The 25,638-nt window shown below is 34.7% G+C and overlaps 2 protein-coding genes across 2 annotated transcripts; one reads left to right on the top strand and one right to left on the bottom strand.

Moving 5' to 3' along the window:
• The first annotated feature begins 5,524 nt into the window (after positions 1–5,524).
• LOC113694037 (uncharacterized) lies at positions 5,525–10,848 on the top strand. Its single transcript, XM_027212889.2, has 5 exons — positions 5,525–6,127; positions 8,380–8,527; positions 8,930–9,150; positions 9,367–9,540; positions 10,626–10,848. The coding sequence occupies exons 1-5, from the start codon at positions 5,870–5,872 to the stop codon at positions 10,710–10,712; spliced, it is 888 nt and encodes a 295-aa protein (XP_027068690.2). The 5' UTR covers positions 5,525–5,869; the 3' UTR covers positions 10,713–10,848.
• Positions 10,849–12,053: 1,205 nt separating this feature from the next.
• Positions 12,054–13,277, bottom strand: LOC113694038 (calmodulin-like protein 3). Its single transcript, XM_027212890.2, has one exon. The coding sequence runs from the start codon at positions 13,135–13,137 to the stop codon at positions 12,427–12,429; it is 711 nt and encodes a 236-aa protein (XP_027068691.1). The 5' UTR covers positions 13,138–13,277; the 3' UTR covers positions 12,054–12,426.
• Between the last annotated feature and the right edge of the window lie 12,361 nt (positions 13,278–25,638).

Below are 25,638 nucleotides of genomic sequence, written 5' to 3'. Positions count from 1 at the left end.
AATAGTGAAAAGGTGCCACCAAACAAAGAAAAATGTATAAAAGTTTTTTAAACCAATGGAATAATATATAAGGTTTGATCAGAATGATTTGTGATTCAATCCATAAGAATTTGGATTCAAATTTCACTATTAGCTAAACCATCATTATTCATTAGCGAACAATTTGTAAGAACGATTGTGAGTTGGGTGTTTTTGGATTGCAATTTTTCTTGAAAATTTGTTACGTTTTCCGTGAACACATTTTTCAATCACTTTTTTATCTCACATATATCAAATCGCTACAGTAATTTTTCTACAAAAAGTTAAAAAAAATGCAATCCAAACAACTCGTGTAACCAAAAAAAGATCTCATGTTTTTTCATCCCCCAACTTTTTACTCTCAGCTTTTAGGGTTGTTGCTAAATCATGAGGCCTTGGTATTGATATCTCACATTATTTGCACACAATTTGGAATTTGTCTCAGCTAATCCTGACTTTTCTGTATGTTATCTACGATGTACCTCAAAGAATTGTGTTAAGAGAAATGTTTCTTTCTAGCGATTGCCAGCATATGGTGCAGATGGGCAGCTATGATTAAAGATCTTTTCAAATTATTATTTGAGACAATTTTGCGAAAAAAATATTATAACATTTTTTTGATGTGATGTATGCGAAATAAAAAAATAATTAAAAAATATATTAATGATATAAATAAATTATTGTGTGTGTAAATAAGGTGTAATCCAAACAAAGGATTAAATTAGTGCGGTTTGTGCTCCTAAATTTGGGGTTATTTAAGTTCTCTAACCTGAAGAAGCCAATATATATATATATATATATATATATATATATATATATATATATATATATATATATATAATTGTGTGGTCAAACCCACGGAACAATAATGGTCAACAGCATATTTGAGTGCAATCCCATCAATCCCTCCATCTCGGCTCTTTCTTCCCTAACACTTTAAGCATATGTGGAGTTTTTTAATATTATTATCATACTCCCAAATAGGAGAAGAATGGGAGCTTACGATTGGTCGGTTTCTCCTCAAGGTAAAGGGCGCTTTCGAAAAGGCAGGTAGATACAAACATGCAGGCACCTGTACTAAAGTGGACAAACAACCTGGTAAGGGGTCATTTCATCAACCACCATAAAAACAACTTGTATTTTATGATGCTTGGAACGAAGAAAAGTTTCTGTAATTGAGACATCCCACACTATTTTTTTAGGGATAATATCAGAAATCTTCCCCAAAGTTTTTCTTAATATCACTTAGTATCTTCTAAAGTTTTGAAAATATCACTTACTTCCTGCACTTTTGCTATTTGCATAATAAAATTTTTAAAAAATCCTAAACTATCCTTTTGCTCTTTTTGCTAAACAAAAGTACTCTTAAAAGTCACCATCTAAAAAACAATTGTCATGTACTACCACCATAACATAAAGTCATAGCTCGTAAAATTACAAAATTGAAACAAAAATATACTTATAAATAAATATATTAGCACCAGTTCAACTTTATATAATCAAAACTAATTTTTTATGAATCTTGTTTTTTTTTTTTCAACTTCTTCTCAACTCATGATTCAAGCCTTTAAATTATACTAAATTGCTATAAAAATCAAATCAAAATAACCAAAAAAATCATACAGTACTCTATGACAATCACTCAAATAAAAAAGGATTAATTGCATTTACCTCCCCTGAGGTTTGATCATATTACCAATCAATCCCTGTAATTTATCTAAATAACAGTCTCACCCTTTGAATGATCAAACAATTAACAAAAACCCCCTTAATGTTGAAAATGCCCTTATTGAGGCCATGTTGCATTAAAAAAAGAACATATTTTTATTTTATTAACCCTGAAACAATCCAAAAAAATAGAAAAAAATTTTTGCTTATTATTTTATAAAAATCATATCTTTGCTTCTATAAATAGTTTTGAATCAATAATTATTTTAAATCTTAAAAATAAATATTAAAAATTAGATAAATTGAAAGAACAATAAAAAAAGAAGAAATTATTTTAATTCCTGAAGTATGGTTCAAATTGAGGAAAACATGCCCTGTGCTCTTCGCAACATGGCTTGAACCACAAATTAGAACCATACTTGAGGATTTAAAATAATTGCTTCTTTTTTATTTTTCTTTCAATTTATTTAATTTTTAATATTCATTTTAAAATTTAAAATAATTATTGATTCAAAACTATTTATGGAAGCAAAGATATTATTTTTATAAAATAATAAGCAAAAACTTTTTTCTATTTTTTTGGATTACTTGAAGGTTAATAAATAAAAATATGTTCTTTTTTTAATGCAATATGGTCTCAAAAATGACATTTTCGGCATTAAGGGAATTTTTGTTAAATATTTGATCATTCAAAGGGTAAGACCGTTATTTGAACAAATTACAGGGATTGATTGGTAATATGATCAAATCTCAGGGGAGATAAATGTAATTAACCCAATAAAAAAGATAGACAACATTTACTTTACGATCATTTACAAAAAAAAAAATCAAATCTCATGGTTGTCTAAAAAAATAGACAAGATAGAATGTTAGAAAAAGGAAAAAGAGAAAGAAATGACTTGTGTTCCTTTTCCTTTAATTACTTGAGCTCTATTTATTTTATATGTGTCACGTAAGAAGTGAGGGTTAATATAGTTATTTTGTAATTAATAGGGGATGTAAGTGATATTTGTAAAAAATTACGGGGCTAAGGGCTATTAAGAGAAACTTCAGTGGAGCTTTTTGATATTATGCCATTCTTTTAAACCTCCTTTCTCTTTCTTGGTTTATCATGTTGCCGACTGCTCTTGCAATTCGTAACTTGACCGTGCCTTGCTGGAAAGGTGACGAGTGATGAATATTTGCCCCACTAAGTCGTAGGACCAGTTCTAGGCCCTACCCCATGCCGGACAATGTACTGCCTGGGGATTTTTGTTTTGAAAAGAGAGAGAGAGAGAGAGAGAGAAGAGGATGCAGCCAGCTGCATGGTGCACCCAACTTAAAGTTGATGGTCATTTCATGGCAAACAGGGATTAACCCTTGGAGGTAAAAAGTCTCAGAACCGCGTGTATAATTGGATAAACACTCAAGAAACCCTGCAAATTTTGTAAAGAATGTTGTGATAGTCTTGCATTCAATTGAATGACTTTACTTCTCGTTCAGCTAATATAGCATAAATTTCTTTCAAGCTAAAACTTTGTCACGCTAAAACATTGATTGTTTGGATAGTACTTTTATCACAAAAAATGCTACAATAATTATTTCAAATAATACACTGTCCATTATTGTCTATTTCCATCGGAAAAATTACCAAGTCCAGCATATGTTATGACTTCTCAAGTACAGTCACCAACATGGATAAGGTTTACATGTTTCTCCTTATCTTTTTGGTGTATTATATTAGACGTATGTTTCATTTTGTCTTCCAAAATATTGGGAGGCTCAAGAAAGAAAGGACAAATGTTGCAAGCCAAATAGTCGAATTTGCGCATGTATACTTTGAACAGACGAGCATTACAACTGATCTAATTCTGGGAAAGTGCAATTGATGTGCAGAAGTATCATGCATTTGATAATCACTCTTGAAAGGTTTAACACTGCATGAGCCATAATAGTCGAATTTCTTGTTTGGATTGCTGTTTTCCGTCAAAAAATTACGTCGTTTTTCGTGATCACATTTTCCTATTACTTTTTTCTCTCACATACATCAAATCGTTACAGTAATTTTTTCATGAAAAATCATGAAAAATGCAATCCAAACACAATCGAAGTTTTTTTTATACAATTTTATAATAATTGTGATGTTATATTTAGTTATTGTTTATGTAGGCCTGTTCCTTTTTTTTTTTCTCGATAAATAGAGGAATTAAGTTAACAGCAAACAAAATGAAGCAATTAAGGGTTGTTGAGTACAGCCATCCAAGTTAAAGTTAAGCCCCTACTAAAGAAATGAGGCGGATAAGAAGAACCTCTTGCTCGTTGTACTTCTTTGTCAATGAGTCTGGACAAGGGTTGGCTTCCTTATAATTATTACGCCATCAGCGCTTTTAGTATTTACAGGTATAATAGTTGTCTCTCCTTCTCTCTAACTTGGGAGGCAGACTACTCTTAACTCCTGCAACGTTTTGAATTTTACATTTTGAACTGGCATCTTAATTGACATATTCTAGATTGAGAACCGCTCGAAACAGCTGTTAGTAACAACCGTCACTTGCCTTCAACCTTGCCATTTTACCACGCTAATGCTTGCCTGGTGACTAACTAGAGCCGTCGTTGCCCAAACGGAAGGGTGGCCGTATAAAATTTGTTCAAAGATTCCATATAGATTTGATGGGCAGCTAAGAAATATCATCTTTAGGTTGAGAACTTGTAATTTGATTTAGATGCATATTGTCCACGGTTTGATAGTTCTGAGTATTAAATTTAAACATCCTTTCCGATTTCCCCCAAACGATTTTCGTCGAGTAAATAAAAGTGCAAATGATTGAACATAAATAACAACTTGTTTTGGAATTGATTTATCAACTATTTGAAAATAGGTTGTGTTTAAATTGTATTTTTCATGGAAAAAATACTATAGCGATTTGATGTAAGTGATGAAAAAATATAATAGGGAAATGTGATCACGAAAAATAACATAATTTTCCGACGAAAAACTGCAATCCAAACAAGTCCTAGTGGATTTAGACACAACTAGGATGACCCTTTTATTCTTTTTTCCCCTATTTTGAGAGTCCACTTGACTCAATAACAATAACTGTTAAAATATTACAAATGCAAATTAAATTAACTAAAGACAATAATGTTAGATTTTTTTTAAAAATCATTAAAAATAGAAAACATATTAATTTTTACTATAGTTATTAAACTCGATCCAGAGTTCAATCCGGAGAGGTGATCGGATTATGGGCTATTGGTGCAATCGCGAGTTGTACAATAGTTATATTATATAATATAATAATAAATTTTAAATTATAAAAAGTAAAATTTTTAAGTTAGTGATTCAGTCTGCTATTTAGTTGATAGTTTTTTTCGATTCATCGATTAAATCGTCAGATCGTTGGGCAATAAACGACTCTTTTGCTTAACTGATTTAATTAGCAATTCAGTTCGCTGGGTTGATTGGTTCAACGTCGAATCAGATCGAGTTTTTATATAATATATATGATTTCTACTAAAATATCGGAGAACCCATGGGATCTAAATAAAACCATATAAATTCCGCCACATTTCTTCTTTATTCGGCAGCCATTGAACTCGAGGATCTGTTTCTTAAAAAAACTTCGACGATTTCAGCAACCAAAAACGTAACGCCAAAAACTAAGCCAGGAAATCCCGCCGTTATCCTCACGCAGGCTTCCCTAACCAACCAATAGACATCAAACGTGTTTAACAAAACAACCATAGTTGGCACCTCCGTGGCACTTTCCAAGTCAAAAACTGCCGTCACTACCCAAACAGCATGTCACTTTAATCACCGGCGTCTCGTATATAAACTCGATGTCAGAAAGTTTGATAGGTTCCGAGTCAGAATCCATGAATCACTGCATGCCTAATCTCTCACCTACTTGACGCCAAATTTCATTTCTAAGTATCTGTAATTTATGAATTTAATTTGTTCTTTGATTCCTGATAGTAAGGAAAAAATAGGAATACAGAGATTATGTGGTAAAAATTAAAAAAGGAAAAAAAAAAGTATCAGTACTAAAAAGCTGTGAAATTTTTAGGGAAAAATTGGTGGTGGTGGTGGTGGATCTGTAAGAATCTGCTGCATGAGAGAAGAGGGGGAGGAGGAAGAGGCATAGGTTAGGAGAGGTGAGAGCAGACGAGTAGGACTAGAGTTGAGAGATTGAGGCGGCACAACATGTCTGCAATATTGTGCGGCAAGAGATCGAATTTCTTTGAGGATTTGCAATCGTCACCTTCTTCGACATCGCCGCCGCCCGTTTCCAAGAGAATTCGCTGCTCATCTTCTTCGCCTGTTAGATTTTCTCCGCCTCGGTCCACCGCCGCCGGAGGAGCCTCCTCTTCCTATTTTTCTGCTAATTTATTTACAGGTGTTTCGTTTAATTCTTCGGCCCTTGATCATCTTATTGGCCTCTTCCCCGATATGGACAAACAGGTTAATTTCCATTTCTTCCTGCTTTTTTTGTCTGTAATTTCCAAATGCTTTAACTTAAAATAACCTTTATTTTAATATGTAATTTGGCTTAGCTAACGAGTACTAGCTCTCATCATTGCTGTGATTCCTAACTTAGTTCGTTCGTCTCATGATAATCAGGTTTATATAGGTGTTAATTAGTGATGTGAGTTTAGTTAGAAGGTATTGCCTGTCATGATTGGGAGCTACAAATATGAGGTGAATACATCGTTGAACAAAATAGAGATTTTTTCATTAGTATTTTTGTTGACAGGGAACTAGCTTAAATGCTTCAGACAGAGGCTTTTAGATTCATCTAATGCACTTGATATGCGGAGATGATGCTGAAAGATACTTCTGTTTGGAAGTTTGTGAGGCTGGTATGTTCAACTTGCTTTTTAAGGAGACCCTGTGCTGGGAAATGTGTCTTCTAAAGGATTGCACTTTCTAAGCCCACTGCGTTGGGAAGCTATGATAAGAGGTGTGGAAGGGTAGTGGGGGATGCAGATTAGGCTGGGGCCTTCACTCAATGGAATTGGAGGACCAAGGATGGAATCATTTTTGTCTGAGATTCTAGCTGGCTGTGATTTGTTTTTTTAGTAGTGGAGTTTTAAAATCGCATGCTTTTGTTTATCATATCCCTTGTAAGTTATTAGATTACAAACAATACATAAATTGCTAAAAATCCATATTATACCATGCCCATGCCATTCTACTGAGTGGTGGAAGTTTGTGAATTCCGGATAGCGAAGCAGCTGGGAAGTAAGAGTAGACTGGTCCCAAATATTTGGACGACCATTGACCAACGTGTCCTTTAAGGTTTTAACAAGCTCTCATGTTGCCTCAAGTTTTTAAGTTAGATCTAGGACCAATAGTGGTAATTGAAGTGATTATAGTGGTGACTTCTTGTGCATGTTAAGAGTACTTCTAATAGATTGAAGACGGAAATATTATGTTTGTTGCTAGAGGACATCCTTTTCTACCGTGCAACTACTGTGTCAAAGTAATGCACTTTTTTCTTATGCTATACCAAAAAGTTGTCCAAGTTGAACGGTCGAAGGAAACTACTTGTGGGATTTTTTAATTTCTTAAGCAAAATAAGTAACATATGGTAATTCTAAAACCTAACAAGTTCCAATCTTTCTTGGAAGAGATTGTTGGCCTAACGAATGCACATCTCACACTTTTGTTTCGATATGTCCCTAGAGAATGTTTAAATGGCATAACCAACTCAGATCAATAACTTACGATATAGGCGCAGACCCACTAAATAAGAGTCACACTTTGTGCTCAAGGATGAAGTTTTTACATGTTATTAACTGTTACTTGAACAATTCCTAATTAAGAAGTTATTACCATTTAAAGTTCTTATGATGGTATTTAAGTTTAATTGAACCAACTAAATCTTTTGACAAATGAAGCATTCTCTTAAATGAAGTTATTGAAGCTTAAAGCAGTCACACTACCTTAGGAACTGGATATGGTGAGAAATCTTATGATTTTTGCATATATAATGTGGGTTTTGCAACAATTTATTAGAATTCTCATTGAATGTTACCTTCAAAGTGGATTTTTTCTTTTAGTTCATGTACTTTAAAGATATATTTGAGTGCCAATGGATTGTTTGAGGTAATGGATAGCTTTTTGATGTTTAGGTTTCAGAATGGTCTCAATTTATTGTTTGATGACCAAGTTTCATTCTTTTGGGGTTTGTAGTATAATTTGGTTTTAGTTTCCTTACTGCACTTGCACTGTCTTTTTTCTTTTTGGTTTTCTTGTTTGACATCTGCTCGCATTAACTCTTACACTTTGCCAGCAGAATATAAGACTTTAGGGTGTTGCAACCAATTGTTATAGAAATGACATGAAGTTCAGTGCATTGAAATGATACACATTATATATTTTACAAGTGCCATGTATCTATGTTGTAAGCTAATCTTTAACAAGAAGCATTAGCAAGACCTTATTTGAATTTAGTCTGACAAATTACGAACATGGCCAACCCAATTATCTGCAAGTTTGTTCTGTACTGAAATTTAGAATCTGTTTGCATTCTGATGACCCAACTTCTAATAATTGATATGCTAGTGTTCATAAACTTCTAGCGCTTGCTGTTTCAGTTGTTGCTGATACCTGTTGTGTGCCTGGTTGTTTAAATTTTATTCCATTGCCAGAAGAGTAAGAGCTTGGTCATTAGCAACTAACAACTTCTTGTTAATGCTTTTAATTGACAGCTACTTGAGCGAGCACTTGAAGAATGTAGTAATGATTTGGACTCTGCTATTAGGAGCCTAAATGAGCTTCGGTTGACTTCTATGGAGAATTTGGAATCTGCTGCAAGCAATGATGCAAAGGAGGTCCATGTCCAACTCCCAGATAAATGTAGGCCTTGATACTTGGTATTTTTCATAACAATTTACCTAAAATCCATTTTGTTTCTCCCAAAGCCCCCCCCAACCCCTTAACCGGGGGGGGGGGGGAAGCCCTATTTATCACATTGATGCCAAAGAATGTAAATCTTGCAAGTACTTGTTTGTGTCCAGCTAATTTTTTTTCCTATATTTGTACTAAACAGTCAAAGACAAACACAAGAATCTTCCTTGCACAATCATAGAAGGAAGGCTCACACTTAGTAGACCTGGTCTTTAAAGACCCAATGGCCTAGATTGTGCCACACCATCTCACCAAGTGGTGTGGCACAATCTGGGCCACTTGGCCTTTGTAGACCAGGTCTACCCACGTTTTGGCCTAGAAGGGATATTTATCATGCATCTTCTTTTGCAGATTGTGCAATAAGCAACGGGGAGTCTGCCTCTGTGCAGGATGCATCAGCCTCAGAAAAGCACTCCATTGACAAAGCAGAATGGGTTGAGCACTTTGTTGGAGAAATGATGAGTGCTTCAAACATAGATGATGCTAAAGCTCGTGCATCAAGGACTCTTGAAGTTTTGGAGAAGTCCATTCGTGTACATGCAACTGTAGAGGCAGCCCAGAGCTTTCAGCAGGTGTTTTATCTACTTATGCTTACTGTTGGATTGTCACTTTCTTGTTTTGTGCATTCTTTGGTCTCAGTTTTTTTGTTCTTGCAAGTAGACATTTTAGGTTGTGGCCTTTTTGTTTTTTGCTTCATTTCTTTTGATTGATTTTGTTGGCCTACAGATCTGTACAAGTAAATTATATCTGGTTCTCAGACCTGTTCTTTTGCTTATGTGATGCTGTAGGAGAATGTTATGCTTAAGCAACAGCTTCAGGCACTGATGCAGGAAAACAACGTTTTGAAGAGAGCAGTTTCTATTCAACATGAGCGACAGAAGGAGTTTGATGACAGGAGTCAGGAGTTGCATCACTTAAAGCAGCTGGTGGCTCAGTACCAGGAGCAGCTCAGAACACTAGAGGTAATTGCAAAATTCAATAATTTTGTGTATATCGTCCAATTCTGTGTTTAACTGCATGAAACCTTTATCGCGTGCGGATTGCTTTGTTGTTTAAAAGGTGAAAGTATCTCTAATTTGCTTGGCATGAAGCAGGAGCAACCCAATATTTTGAAATACTACATACCACCATCTGTTTACTAGAGAGTTTTTCCTCCACATGTTTGTTAGAGACAAGCTGTTAACTTTTCCTTTTTTTTTTTATTTTTAATAATAAGCTGTTAACTTAATTAGAAGGAAAAAAAAAAAGAGTACCCCTCCTTTCCTCTTCCCCTTGTAGGACAGTAGACACTGCTCCTTCAGTTGCCAGGTGGTTTTTCCCTCGCTTATCCGAAATAAGCATAGAGCTACAGTACCACATATTGCAATGATAAACTTTCTTTTGCTCTACAAACTCGGCTAGCAGAAAGCACTTTACCTTACCTGGTGTTATCCAGTCTATTGCTCATGGAAATGAGGGCCGTGCCATCTCTCTGACATAAGTCAGAAAAAAGTGGTAAAAGAAACTTTCTTTGTGAGCACAAATGTTTCCAGGCTGCAAGCCACATCTGTTACATCTTAAATGTGACGATGATTCTATAGAATAGTTGCGCCACTTCAAATGTTGGCTACCATGAAGCTGGTTATGTGTTGGTTCATCACTTTACTTTGGAACAGTAAATAATCCTCGACATGGAGATTGCCCAACTTTTTGTATTGGTTTTAAAAAAGCTATTACTTAAAGTATCCGGAGCAAAAATTTCCTTTAGAATCCCCAAAATTAAGAATAAAATGAGAAACGCATGCAGTTACTTTTAGAGGGAAAATTAGATTGTTTACGTTCAAAACTTTTTCTGCAGGAAATCTTTTAACCCAAAATTTCCTTGAACTTGAGTCCCACATGGTTTCCTTGAAATAGGCTTTTACCTATGTGTTCTTATGCAATTTTGACTGCATAGTTTCTTGGTTGTATCTTTGAATTGTTTTCTGCTGTTGCGTTTCTAGCGTACTGAGGCTTAGTTTCATTTTGAGGCCATTTGATAGTTCTCTGATGGTTTCATGTTCATCAGGTCAATAATTATGCTCTTTCAATGCACCTCAAGCAGGCTCAGCAAAATAACTCAATTCCAGGACGCTTTAACCCTGATGTCTTTTAAAGATCTTTGTCACATATATTTGATTATGTTGTGAGAAAAAGCAGAGGAAGGAGATGTACTCCCTTTGTGGAAGTTGTAGATCGTTTTCCTGAGATTGTTTTAATAAGATCTCGACATTATTTTGATTTTCCTGCAAGGGCCGTCTTTTTGATCTCTCACAATCTGAATTTGTGTCATGCTGGTATGTACGTGTGCGTCTGGTAGTTTCTTCGAACAAACCGAGGCTAAATATGTGATCCGATAATCTGCTCATTCGACGAGAGGTGGTGAGAACTGCTATTTGTTCTCGGAAACAATTGATGCACGTGCGCTTGGCTCCTTCACTCTCTATTTCTTCTACTGCTTTTCTGAATTTCAATCATATTTATTTATTTTTCTTCTTTTTTTTTTTGGGACTGTTGCTTGAGTTCATTGGTTGCTGGAACCGGAATCCTGTTGAGGATCGCACCGGAGTCAGTTGTACTGGCTAACAGCCTTGCATTTCCACCATTGGTTGTTAGATTCTTGGCTTCTTCTCATGGTAACTGATCTTATTCCCGAACAGCGTATGAGTTCAACCACTTTTTGAACAATATGGATTCGGGGTGGTTCTCGATGAGAACATATTCTATCTCCAATATCTGTTGTTGGAACTAAAGATGCTTTGCGTCCTAGTTACTTCCTAAGTAACTGATAGGAAAGAGCAGCGGAAAAACCAGTGCACTGCTAAAAGCCCAATCCTCACCCAGCTCCTCAGTTCCTCAGGCCAATCCTCACCCATCCTGGCTACAACTCCGACCGTAGAAATACAAATAGAGCCCCCCAGGCACCAGCGCTGCAACAAGTCAGCAAGAATGACGGTTGCGTTCGTTCCGGTAAATTAACCTGGATAACAGACTGTGTGTTTGGATAGGAGATTGTTTGAAATAATTACCGTAACACTTTTTATAATATAATAATATGTATGAGAGATAAAATGGTGATTGGAAGAATAAAAAAGTGAGTTGAAAATTATATATTTACGATACAATCAAATAATTTGGAGCCAAATATTGAAGCGTTCTTGGTTAACTTCCAACTACTTGATGCACTTCAAGTTCGAGAGAACAGATGTGGATATGGGGGTGGCATGCTATTAATTCAGAGGCGGAGGTGGGAGAAATCGTTTGACACGTAATTGGAGTAGGTTGTAAACAGTAAGATTTGACCATTTATGCTATAACCGACGCTCGTTGTGGATTAATTCAGATAGTTTTGGTCTACGGAGTTCTGGAAAAACCGACATCTTTGCTGTTTGTACTCACGATTTTAGCTTATTTGTAATGGTAGTAAACCGCCAACATCAGCCAAAGAAACAAAGAATTTACAGATATCAGATGTGAATTAAAACCATGACTTGGACAGACAGTCAGTGTTTCAGCAGAAAGGAAAAACTTTCGAATCTGGATAGACAGGAGAAGCAGAGACTTCAATGGTGATCCATCCAACTGCCATGTGTTTGCTAAACTTGATTCTTCACCTATGTTTCAAACAGCAAACTCGGCAGTAGGTATTGCTAGAAGCCTAAGCGCTAGTGCTAAAACCTAACCGTAAGGAGGATGATATACGTCCAATTACCTGTACAGTCTTGAGAAGAAAAGGAGGGGTATTGCAGTTGAGTGATTGAACAAAGTTAAAATTCTTTCCTAACCTTGATGGATTTAGGAGAAAGAACAGAAGCAAAAAGACTCATTCTTCAGGAAGCTGGAAGAAGCCGATGACCAGCTTTCATCATCCTCTTGAACTCGTCAAAATTAACCATGCCATCTCCATCCACGTCTACTTTTCTAATCATCTCTATACAATCTTCCAACTTCTTCCCCTCTTTAAACCCCAAGGAGGACAAGACCAGCCCCAGTTCTTCCACCGTTATCAACCCATCTTTATTTCCATCAAAAACAGCAAAAGCCTCCTTCAATTCATCCTCCCTACTCACCTCCTCATCCTCATCATCAGTGACGTCTCTCTCCTGTTCTTCCTCGTTCATTTCTCCTCTACCGATCAACGAATCAAAAGACTCACAGAACTCTTCAAGATCAATCAATCCATCCCCATTCGAATCAACCCTTCTAACCATATCTGCAATATCACTCTCAGTCATGCCCATCCCAATATTGTTAAGTGAATCTTTTAGCTCTTGCTTTGTGATGTATCCGTCATTGTTCTTGTCAAAAGTAGCAAAAATACTTCCTAGCTGAACCTTCTTGTTATCAGCACTTCTTCTTTTATCCACTTTCTTGCCAGACTTTGTCTCCAAAAAGTCAAAGCTGTTTGCTGCATGCGAAGAAGGGTTTCTGATTTTAGCACAATAAGATTGAAACCATGCAAGAAACTTCTTTCTATTGAAGTTTGTACTGATCAAACCAGCAACGAAAAGAAGCACTAATAGCAAGATAGCAGTCCACATCTTCTTTCTTCTTCTGTTTCTTCTTCAATTTGGATGCAACAGAAGAAAATACTACTGTATTGTTGAACTAGTATGACAGAGAAGACGGGCGGAAGAAGAAGAAAAATGAGAAAGAAGGAAGTCCAAAAAGAAGACGATATGGCCTCGGTTGGAGAAGCGAATTTTGGGCATGGAGGAAATTATGGATTTAAGTATTGGAGCATTAAACAAGTTACGCGTCATTCGGTGGAGAGAACCTTTTGAGTCTTTTTTTTCTGATGATCCCACAAACCGCGTGAAACCGTATTAACTGAAAATTAAATCTTGATGTGTACAGAGCCGTATAAAACAATGCCCTGTGTCTGCTGTGATGCTGACAATTATCAGAAGCCAATATGTACTTTGCATTAAATGTGGTTTCTTCAATCAGAAATGAAAAGGCATAGATCCGACAGAATACGGAAGTTAATACACATATAATAATCATTTACACAAAAACTAAAAATATAAAAATTCACGCATATAACGTGTGATGCTTCGAGCTAATTATTGTGTACTGTGGACTGTACTACTTTCTCATTGTGCAGAGGGTATGGTTCAAGATGTAATTAGTCGTCGTTTGTTTGGTAGACTAAACCACTCCTCGAGACAATTTGCCTGCAAATTATTCACTTTTTAACCCCATTGAGTCCTTACAAGACCTTGCCGCAATAGGGGGGCATATATTGGGTTTGTTTGCATTGCTTCATATTTCTTCAATTTTATTTGCTTACATCATCTTTACAATTTTTAATACACTTTTTTATCTTCCCAATATCTTTTTATCTCACATACATCACATCACAAAAAGTGCTACAGTAAAAATATCCCAAATAATCCCAAATAACTTACAATCCAAACAGACCCAATATAAGTAATGCCCCCTTGGCCTAGCTTTTGTTGTCCCCTTTTGGAATTCCAAAATATGTATCACGTTAAAAACAAAAGGGAAAATGTACATCCGAGCTTTGTGATTTCCATGAGTAGAAACGCATATACTGTCCACTTATATTGATCCTATTTGTAGACAGTATAATACAAGATAGAAACAGATAGCCAAGAAGATGGCAATGAGAAAGCGTTAAATTACTTTCAACTAAGAGGTTTCGTATTAGAAATGTACATATATATTGCACGTGAAAACGAATAAAAGACAAAGCAAAATTAAAATCTGAAGGGTAAAAGGCAAGTTACCTTCAAAGGTGTATTAGTCATAAAGCAAAAGAATCAACAGGAAATACCAAATGATTTAAGAAAAGATATATTGTTTGCCAATAGTGGCCGAATGAAAACAGCAGTATTTCATAGAATTATTTTGGGATTCATCTTTTGACACCAATGTGGGAAAAATAGTTTAATAAAATGCATAGAAATACTACGAGTACTTTCTACAATATTTAGATGCAAAAAGATGATGACATGGAAAATAATTAAAAGACAGGCACTATTAGTGAAAATGAGAAGGTTTGGGTTTTGACATGGAGAGAAATTCTCTAGCCAAGCACATTTTCTTCCCTGTAGCATGAAATAAAAATATTTTTCGATTTGGAAGAGATATATATATAAAGATCAATCAAGGCTTACGGTGGTGAACGGCAATTGCAGTTCCAAACTTGCAATAGAGAATAGGGTGCAGATTAATTATGAAGGAGAGGTGTGAATGAGTTGAAGCTAGTCCTTGAGTTTTACTGTGCCTTCTAAACGTATATATGCAAGGCCTTTATATATACATATATGTACCCTCAAGCCTTAACATCAAGGTTTTTCCAAGAACATGGGAATCATCATGTGGTGATCAGATGAAGAAGTGTTCTTTCAAGCTAACGTAACCCCAGGGCCTAGCTCCATCGAACATCCAGAAGGCGTGTACCTCGTACCAGTGCTAAATTGTGCTGCACCTTTGGTTTGATGATTATTATGCTCTTTTGTTTGTCTTTTGATGTTTTCCTCATGGGAAGTAGGTAGGTAGTGGGGGGGGGGGGGGGGGTGTTTGGATTATTGGAATTTGGATGATGATGTTCAACACAAAATGCTTTGTCGCGCAACCTGAAATCGAAACCCCTTGACATACTCTACTGCGTTGCCCTTAATCCTTGTGTCCATGAACATAAATAAATAAATGAGTTCGTTCTCCAACAATTTGATTAACACAAGTCAGTAGAAAATGGAGTACTTTGTGGACCTTGAAAGCTTCCTGCTGCAACAAGATATGTGGGTGCGGGTGAGCTTTCTAATTCTATCAGTATTACTATTATCCTTCTTTTTTTTTTCCGTATTCCTACCTATATAGACTATACCCAAGATGTTGAGTTTCTTGAATATATATATTAATAGCTTTGTTTGGTAGGTACAGTGGTGAAAAAGCTTGAATAATATTCCAACGCAATGCATCTCACATATAGACTATAGGATATCTGTCCCAAGGAGATCATCCGCGCAAGGCATTGCATCGGATGCTTTGCTTTGGAAATGCATATGTGAAGGGTGGATTTCTACGTGTCTTGGTTTGTGGCCCTCCAAAGGGGAGATTCGGCTAGCAAAAGTGATTCCACTGTGAAGGGCGCCTAGTTTCAGTTGAGTCGGTAGGAACTAGGAAATTAAGGTTCCTTTTATAGCCTCTATATTATATGTGAGAGCAAACTTTTTCGACGGTGTTAAAACTTAAAAGGGATGCTTCTCAAAAAGTTCAAATAATGGATTATGGACCGTCGTTATTTGGATGAGATAGTTAAGGTTTATTAGGCAACTATGCATATGATTTAGATGATTTTATTATCAATTTAGTGATAATATGATGCTCTGTGTCAGATAAATACAAAATATTAAAAAGTGAGGGTGAGAATTTTTGTGATGTCAAAATATTAATAGTTATTAGATCTTAAGAAAACAAAAAAAAATTAAAACATGATGTTTATGAAGGAAAAATAACAATATAATAAAAAGTGAGACAGAAAATAGCACAGAATGTGAGACAGAAGATCCGTCGTTGCATGTCAAATTATATCATATGTCCGCATCAAATTTGTTGGTTGTCTTCTTCTTCTTTTTTTTTGTCAGCAATGATACATTTGTATACCCTACTCTATCCTAATCTATGCATGAGATCCTCGGTGACATGTTTTCTGTGCCAATTCAATGCCACCTATAATATTGCGCCAAGTGTCCTGTTATTATTTACACTTTAATTTTCTAATAATTCAACTTGGTTTGGTTTAACACAAGTGTAAATAATAACAGGACACTTGGCGCAATATTATAGGTGGCATTGGATTGGTACAGAAAACATGTCACCGATGATCCCAATTGCCTAATCTAAGGGGGAGGGGGAGCCTAAGGAGGCTGTCGTAGGAGCTAGTGGGTATACAGACCCAACTAGACTAAGAGAGTGCTATGACACAGCCCTTAGATTTTTTTCGCTGCAAGTGAAATTCGAACCCTTACCTGCAGCCCAAAAAGGGACTTAAATCTCTCTCTGGTGGCCACTGAGCTATTGGCCCAATGGTTTGTTGGTTGTCTTCAAAGCAGCAAGAATGGGCCGTCGGGTACCCAATTTTCGCTCTCTTTCTCTTTTCGAATCTTATTAGAGTCAGTGGACTTCTCAATGAGTGGGTCTCTTCACCTGCATGAGCCCAGCCCAATTTTTCCCACCGCGGTGTTTACTTTGCTTCTTGGAAAACTTAAGGCCCAATACCAGAATTCTTCAATTTTAATGAGAAATTCTGTTCCCACGCAGAGGTTCCAGAGTAGATGAGTTTGAGCTCAAATTATTATCGGATCCTCCGGATGAGATTCGGGCCTTACTATCCTCAGATTGTATCAAATTGACTCATCTTAGCGCTACAGCCTCCATCAGAAACGGTAGGGCAAACTTGAAAGGGAATTCAGACTTGATTTGCAATGGTCCCTGTCAAAATGGCCATCTACGATTAAATTTTAGTACATTCAACCTCGAAAGAAAAAAAAAGGGATAATATCAGAAACCTCCCTTGAGGTTTCTCTTAATATCACTTAGCACCCTTGAGATTTTAGAAATATCACTTACCTCCCCACTAATAATTATAAAAAGACTATATTAACCCTCACTTAACACATAATTTACAACATATTAAATAAATGAAACTCAAAATTAAAAAAAAAAATGGAAGTCACTTACTTCTTTTTCCCTTTTCTCCATCATTCTCTCTTACTCATATTTTTTGAATGAATATGCAATATTATATTATAAATTATAACAAATTAAATTTTATTTATCTTTTACTTTTTGTGATTGTGATAAAGTAGGGTACTATTTATTTGCTTATTTTGAGTTGATTTTTTTTATAATAATTGGTATAATTTACTGGTTTGAGCAAGGGTTAAGAATATGGTGGAAAAAATATAAATTCATAAGAAATCGATTTTGAACATATCGAATTAAATTGATACAAATGTATTTCTTTTCAAATATCATTTTTATTTTTCAAATTTATATTTTTATGGGGTATAGCATTGTGATGTAATAGTACTACAAGAGATTGCTTTTGAAGTGATGGTTTTCTTGAAGTGAACAAAGTGACTTAGAAACATTTTTATTTAGTAAGTGAATGGGTAGTTTAGGGTTTTTAAAAATTTTGTTACACAAATAACTAAAGTAAGGGAGGTAAGTGATATTTTTGAAACCTTAGGGGTATTAGGTGATATTAAGAGAAACCTAAGGGGAGGTTTCTGATATTATCCCAAAAAAAATAAAAGGGAAAAAAAATGGTAGTAATAGTTAGGGAAGATTTTGATTTATTACTCTTTTCATTAAAATTAATTGACCAAGAAGTAAAATACTTAAAACGCTTGAGCGAATCCAAGCCCGAAGTGACCAAGAAAGGATCTTAAAGTACGGTGCATTTCTTGGAAAACCCAAGGCGAGACCACGGAACTTGAAAACCAACTAGGCCGGCGGGGGAGGGGACCAATTGCGTGCTGGGCCTGACGCGGAAGCCATTTTCCTAGGTACCAATAATTCGACCGTGTTAAACGGCAATTTTTGTGAAAGATTTAGGGGGAAAAAAAAAAGAAGACGAAGAAGAAGAAGAGAGTACCAATAATTCGAAACAAGAGCAGTATGTTCACGAAAGATATGGTTGTCTCAATTTACATATGGGTGGGGATTGGGTGCCCCTCTGTGCCCTGTACGAACAGGAAAGTTTATCAGATTGTACCCAAAATTAAAAGCCCAATCATTTTGTCTCATTTTCCAAATTTTTATCCGAAGAAAATAACCCAAACACCAAGGTTACAAAAGCAGCCATACAGTGCTACTCAAGAAAATATTTTTATCCTTTTTAATATGGCCCTTAGAGGCCTCGGAAATTATGAGTCCCGAGTACAAAAATCTCCCTTCTCCTTCCCACCTTTTAAATCTCGCCCTTCCTCCACTTAAAAGATATACCCTAAACTTAATCTTGGTTCATTTCCAAAATGTTCATTCCTGACCTTAATTTAATCGTTGTTGGATCAAGGATACACATAGAAATTTTGACAAATATCGTATTGAAGATTTTTTTTCTTTTTCTCATTTGATACCTAATTCAACCCGGTAATTTTTTACCTCTTTTTTTTTTTTTTTGGGAGGTGGTGGGGGGAGATAACAATACTGGTGACAATCTTGGCAGTTCATGGTCCATGTAAGGGTTGTATTGACTGGACATTTTCAGTTCTGCCACTGTCGCAGTAGGATCCAACTATTAGCACGGCCCAACTGTTCCTACTATCCAAAAAGTGGACTCCGCGGCCCGACTATCGACCCCATCTGCTTCTGGACCCAATGGAACGAAGAAGACGACACTGGCAAATTGCAATTATCATTTCCGTCCCGTTGTTAGTACGGCGTGATTCTTTTGATGGATGACGCCAGCCAACGCATATGCAAGATTTTCAGAAGTTGGTGTTCCATTTCTGGATCATGATATCCTATTTTAGGTTGTATTTTAGGATATTGAGATCTATAAAACTGTCAAAAGCATATACTTTTTATGCTTGTTTAAGTTAATTAAAACACGTGCAAAGAAATTTAGAGAGTGCAATGCTAATCCAAAAGATAAGGTTCCTCAATCATGATTATAGGTTTTTATGATACGACGACGAAATGCAATTTAATTGATAAGACGATTCACCTGTAAATGATAAGTTGCGAATTCGAAACATCAAGGGAATAAGTGAGTAACCACTCTTGATCCTCTCAGCAAAAAAATAAAATAAAATGTTTTAATCATATTATAGGATGATGTAAGAATTATGTAACATGAATTATCTACTACTCTATTAGTATATTCGATACAGACAAAAATAGTTAGTTTTGTGGTCTAACTAGAATTTCTGAGATAATAATTTCTAGGATTCCCTGTCCCCTTGAATGCTAAGCACTGTTCCTTCTATTGCAAACAATTTTCAACGCCCTTATTTCACATGTCCACTTATATTAAGTGAAAATTGGGTATTGGATGAAAATAGTTACGGTTGAGGCTTGTGTTTTATCTTATTTTTTGGTTACTATTTTATCTTGTTTTAATTCTTTTTTTGGCGATGATGTTATTCTTCTTGTGCATTGGGAATATTGCTTTGATTAATTTATTTCCTGGTTATGACCTTAATGACTAAGACCAAAACTTGTTTCTTTGAAAAGTTTTATCCTTTTTGTAGAGCAGCTGTGCTTTAAATGGTTTGTTTTGCCATTTTCACTTTTCATAACTTGCAACAAGCCCCCAAAAAAAAAAAAAATCATATCATTCAAGTCAAAAAAATTTCAAATATAACAAAAGAATGTTTAAATTGATAGATTTCTTCAGATTATAATTAACTATCCTGCCTAATCTCCTAAATTTAGGCACAGATTTCTTAATCTGGTAGGTTTATTTTAGATTTATAAGTATCCCCCTAAGTTCCCAAGGCCGAGCATGCTCATAGGACTTTGTCTCGAGCACTAATTTTTAACTTGATATTTGAAGCCCTAAAAACAAAGTAAGTGTGGTACTTTTGGTAAGAAAAGATATTTTTATGTGTTAAAAGTGCTTTTAATTTATTTGATGATTATCATGCCATAAGATTAGGAGAGGAGTTTTTTGCGTTAAAAGCACTTTTAGTAATAGCTCAATTTTGGTGCTTTTTAGAATAGTTTTTGTGATTTAAAAAATAAAATATTAAATTTAATCATTTTGTGCTATATTATGAACTAAATAAAGAGATAAAATACATTTTAAAAAATTTCAAAAAATTCATTATCTAATATAATAAGTAGTAATTAAACTGTGTCTCTAAATAATATATTTAAAATCGATTTTAAGACTCAATAAGTACTTATATATATATATATATATAAACTCTGTTAGAAAAGCATTTTTTAATAAGATACAGCAACCCCATCGATCCCCAGGAGTATTGCCATTAAAATATCGTAGCATATTATTAATTCAAAAATTAAATTCGTAATGTCGTTCATATTACCCTAATAGCACAGCAGCGTGAGTCTACCACATTTGAGAATACTGGATTCTACACCAAAATCTATCTCTACTCTAGGAATCCTGATCCCAGGAACCAACCAATAAGGCAATAACACCACCATGCAATGGCGATCATCTACTTACCACAACTGCTCGGGACGGTCGGCCAATTGAAGCACCAGTGGAATATGCGAATGAAACTCTCCCACGTGTGATTGACAATTACCGGGACCCACAAACTAATACTACTGTAGTTCTTCTTCTTTTCTTTTTCCGGTTAAAATTAAAAAAAAAATCACCATAAATGAAAATGATGACAAGTAGTAACAGAGACATCCTATCATTACCTCTTTTTTTTTTTTTTAAAAAAAAAATTTTAAATCACGATAAATGAAAATGATGACAAGTAATAACAGAGACATCCTATCATTCCCTCTGTCCATTTATGTCCTTTCTAAAACTCCCCCACACGCGTGCTTCAGCTCACACGTTCCCCCCTGACCATTTCCATCCAAACCGCCTTCTATTCCCACCGGCTGTACAGCCCCCGCATGCTTTGCCTGCTCGCAACCATTTCTGGTTCAAGGTAGCAAATCACAACACTACTATTAGGAATTTTGGATCATTTCTCTCTTTCAACTCTATCTCTATGTGGTCATTTTTTTGTTTATTTCCACCGTGACCTTCCTTGGTTTGTCAATTCTTTGGATGTTTGTGAAAACTGCAAACTGAATGAGTCGATTCCAAGAAAATTTAGGTATCTTCTTACTCAATAACCTGACTTTTGTAACGAGTTTTCACAATGTCTTATCTAATACCATACCCATTTACATTTGAGAAAATTCTATAGTACCTTTACACAATCATTCCCTCATTTTTTTTCATGTTTCGATAGTGGTCTATATTTTAAATGATTGATGTTCGTACTATTATAGATTAAAAAGTGTCAAGAACTATATTATCTTACCATCTAAAGGTTGACGCATCATTCAATTCAAGCAATTTATCTTCCAATACTGGTCACTAATGTGAATACCCGTGCTACGCACGGTGCTGATGTTATTGAAAGAAATTAAAAGAGAAGATGAATTAAAAAAAGTAAAAAAAAAAAAAAATTGTACTGACATACTTAAAATCTAAGATTTCTCTAGTAATCATTCAAAGTATGATAAAATGTGCACACCATTTAAGAATTGCGTGTTCGCAGAAGATAGTTATTGAAATAATAATTGAAATTTGTATTAGAAAATGAATGATGTATAGATAAAATGAATGTAATCGCATGCTTTATTTGATTTCAAAATAAAATCCTTACAAACATTATGCATTTGATTTGATAATCTTGTACGAAAGTGCGAACATTTTTCACACCAATCAACGCTAGTACGAAAGGCAACATTGGTAATTTAATTGATCCTATTGAATATTGTAGAGTCTGTATTACAAAAGAATGTTGAGTGAGACTTGTCTTTTTTGGAAGTGAACTTATTTAACCTTTTGAGATATTTTCAGTGGGATCACTGTGGTGTAAGGTTCGTGTGATCAACCGTTTTCTTTTCTGCAATTTTGCAAGTTTGAAATTGAGGCGCCATTAAAATCAATGACGGAGCCAAGAGGGACTGATGGCCCCCCAAATTTTAAAAATTTCAATTCATAATGTGTAAGCATATGTGTAAAACAAAATTACTCCCCTCTATTTTTTCTATAATTTTAGTTTATATTATGAGAGTTTATATATATATATATATATAATTAACCATCTTTGAATTAATTTTTTTCTTCAAAAAAAGTTATTTATCTTTTCATGCCTTTATAATTAAAGTTAATATTTGATGTTTTTATATGTCATGTATTTAAATTGATGAAAATTATTTTGAACATAACATATTAAGATAATTTTGTTAGGAAAAATTTTGGCCCCTTAGAAAAAAAAAATCCTAGTTCCGTTACTGATTGAAATGCTTGTAGGTGGGATTCGTCCATGGTGAGAGTATGTCATAATTTTTTTCTCACTATATTTGGTTTGTGTGGATGATAAATGAAAATGGGTTAGCGGTCATCAGTTTTGTGAATGATTATGAGAGTAAAATACGCTATAACAATAACATATGTAAAATTGTGGGAATTGTAATTCAAACGGGTTCCTAAATTTTAGATATGTGATTTTCGTAGTGATGAGTTTCTTAAATTATTAGTTAGTTACTACTATTAGTCGTGTGGTCAGTGTTAGTAGTAAATTTGGGGTTTGGAGATGTGATTTTGTAGGGGGTGATTATTATCTATTAATTAAAATTTTGGAGTTTTAATTTTGTGGGCTAGTGAGTCATGCAAATTGAAAAGTGAAAAGAGATAAGGAGAAGCAACAAGAAATATTGAATTAAAATAAATCTAAAATTATAGTAAAAAGGGGTTCATATTTCTGACGTTTGTGAAAGTTCCTCGTAAAAAATTTGCCCTCTAAAAACATATAGATGTAGATTCTACTAAAATGATCATACGTTGCACCAGGTCACATTTCTGAAATTTCTCTTTAAATCTACTGAATAGTACTTTTACAGTTTTGCAAGGAAAAGATGTGAAAAGGCCGACAAATTTAGGATAGGGGATTTCCTTGGGAAAAAAAAATTCAATGAAAGAGAAAGAAATGGCTATAGTTGGCAGCTTTACCGTGGTACTTTTACGCTAAAGCTTTGTAGCTTAAATTTGGAAAAAAATAAAAAGGCGCGCAACACAAAATGAGCTCTGGATCTGTCTCTACTCTATGGTCTCGTAGTATTATATTACATTACACAGGTGGTGGTCCCTTTTAATTTACCTCATGTAATTCCATTAACATATATATATACATACATATATAATATATGTAATGCTGACTTCCTTTTTGCGTGTCTTTTGTCCGGCATGATGTGGTAAGATTTGCGCTAGCTAGGTGTACAGTATGGACCCACTATTTATCTGTTTTATTCCATTATTCTAGCTTCTTTTTAACCATTCCGTAAAATTACACTTGATCAATTGTGGGACTGCACTGCAGCATGGATTCCCCTGTTTTTCATACGCTACTTTTTTTTTGTTTTTGGAGTTTATAATAACTCCAAAAACAACTCTAAATAAAAAAATAAAATAAAATAAATTCTCATCCTTTCTCTTCTCTCCTCCTCTCGCACACCATCACTAGCCATCAGCCACCGCCAACCACCATTGCGGGATTGCTAGCAGCCATCGTCCTCCCCCCCCTTTTTTTTTTTTCATTTAGTTCATAGTTTACAGATACAACCAAACGACATGACTATTTTACTATCAAGTACGAGCCTTGCCTTAACCGTCGACAATTAATTGGCTCAATATACTACTTACTTGACTAATAAATTATGAGAAATTAAAAACGACAAAAAAATACGCTTCAGTTGAACTTCTCTGCCAGTCGATCATCCTTGAACAAAATTTAGCCCGGGTGATGGTTGAATTTTCAAGCGCAGGCGATAGAGTTACTCAGTTACATTTTCCTTTTTTTTTTTTTTTTTCCCACCTCGCAATGCATGATGAAATTTTAACCTTTTCACCGTGGGTGGCAAAGGGACGGTTGGATGACACGTACAACCCTACTTTTAACTTTTAAATTCCGATTCCGATGTGCCGTGCAATCAAACTTTGCATAAAGGAGTACAAAAACAAAAGTGGGCCGTTTGTACGGTAATATATGGGAGGATGAAAACGCAAAATGTGCGCCGGCGGGCTGATCTGAACACCACCACGTGAAATCACAACGCACCGTGACAACGACAAGGCCAATTCTTTTTTTTTTTTTGTTGACAAGGCCAATTCGCCTATGGAGAAGGAGGCTTATCAATTCTGCAGATGTAGTTCCAAGGTCTAGGGAAAAATCGTTTTTATCATATTTCATCAAAATAAATTTTTTGATAATTTATCTTTAAAATGACAAATTTATATTTCTTGCAAAAATCAAGTTGATAAAATTTATTCCTAACATAAGTTTTAGATCACTTTTTTACCTCTGAATTGATGACTTATATATGGTCTTTTTTTAGGGACAAAAAAGTTATATCCTATTTGTGGTTAAATAAATAATACGATCCATGTTCATTTTTACCTCTATAAATGTAGAATTTGATTGAATCACGTTCATTTTTATCCTAAAATTAACCAATTTATATTCATTTTCCTACCAAAAAAGAGGCATTTAACCTTTTTATACATAAAAAATGATTACATCTGGGTCACATGTTAATTTCAAACTAAAAAATAGCTAGAAACTTATGTTATGACCAAAATTTACTAACTTGAATTTATAAATGACGTATATTTAACATTTTAAAAGTGAAAAATGAAAATTTTTAGTTTTTAATGATAGACCAAAAAATTCATTTGATGAAATATGATGGATATTTTACATAAATTTTCCTAAGTTTTTTGCGAGAAAATTTGGCAAGCAATTATTTTTAAAATTTTATTGATTGTATGACATATTTTTGGTCATCCTTCTATTTTTTAACCATTTTTTTAATCTCATCTAGATCACATCTCACCAAAAAAAAAAAAAATACAGTAATATTATTTAAAAATTTTTTCCTAATAATCTTCTATTGAACACACTCAATAATACTCCAATAAAACTCAAATTCTGATAGTATTTGGTTTGACAATAGAAGGTTAATCTTGATATTTCTTCAAATACCGTTGTGACATGAAAATTTGAGATTTGACAATAAAACCAACCAGACCAAAAAAAAAAAAAAGAACTAATTTTCCAATCATCATCAAGTTTGTCTTGAAAATACTAAGGGAACAACATCCCTTGATGTTCTCATTTTAGTTCATGTGACGAGGAAATGTGATCAGGCTGTTGAGGGTCGATGCTTGAGTTCAAACTTTCACATAATTCTGCACATCGAGAAGAAGCAAAATGAGGGAATGGATCGAGTCTTGCAACCACTCCGATGCTTAAATCAGAAGATATATAGTCTTCAGATTAATAAAAAAAAAAAAAGAA

Source organism: Coffea arabica, chromosome 6c, assembly GCF_036785885.1.
Source record: "Coffea arabica cultivar ET-39 chromosome 6c, Coffea Arabica ET-39 HiFi, whole genome shotgun sequence".
Taxonomy (NCBI): domain Eukaryota; kingdom Viridiplantae; phylum Streptophyta; class Magnoliopsida; order Gentianales; family Rubiaceae; genus Coffea; species Coffea arabica.
This window is presented reverse-complemented; position numbering and strand designations above follow the sequence as displayed.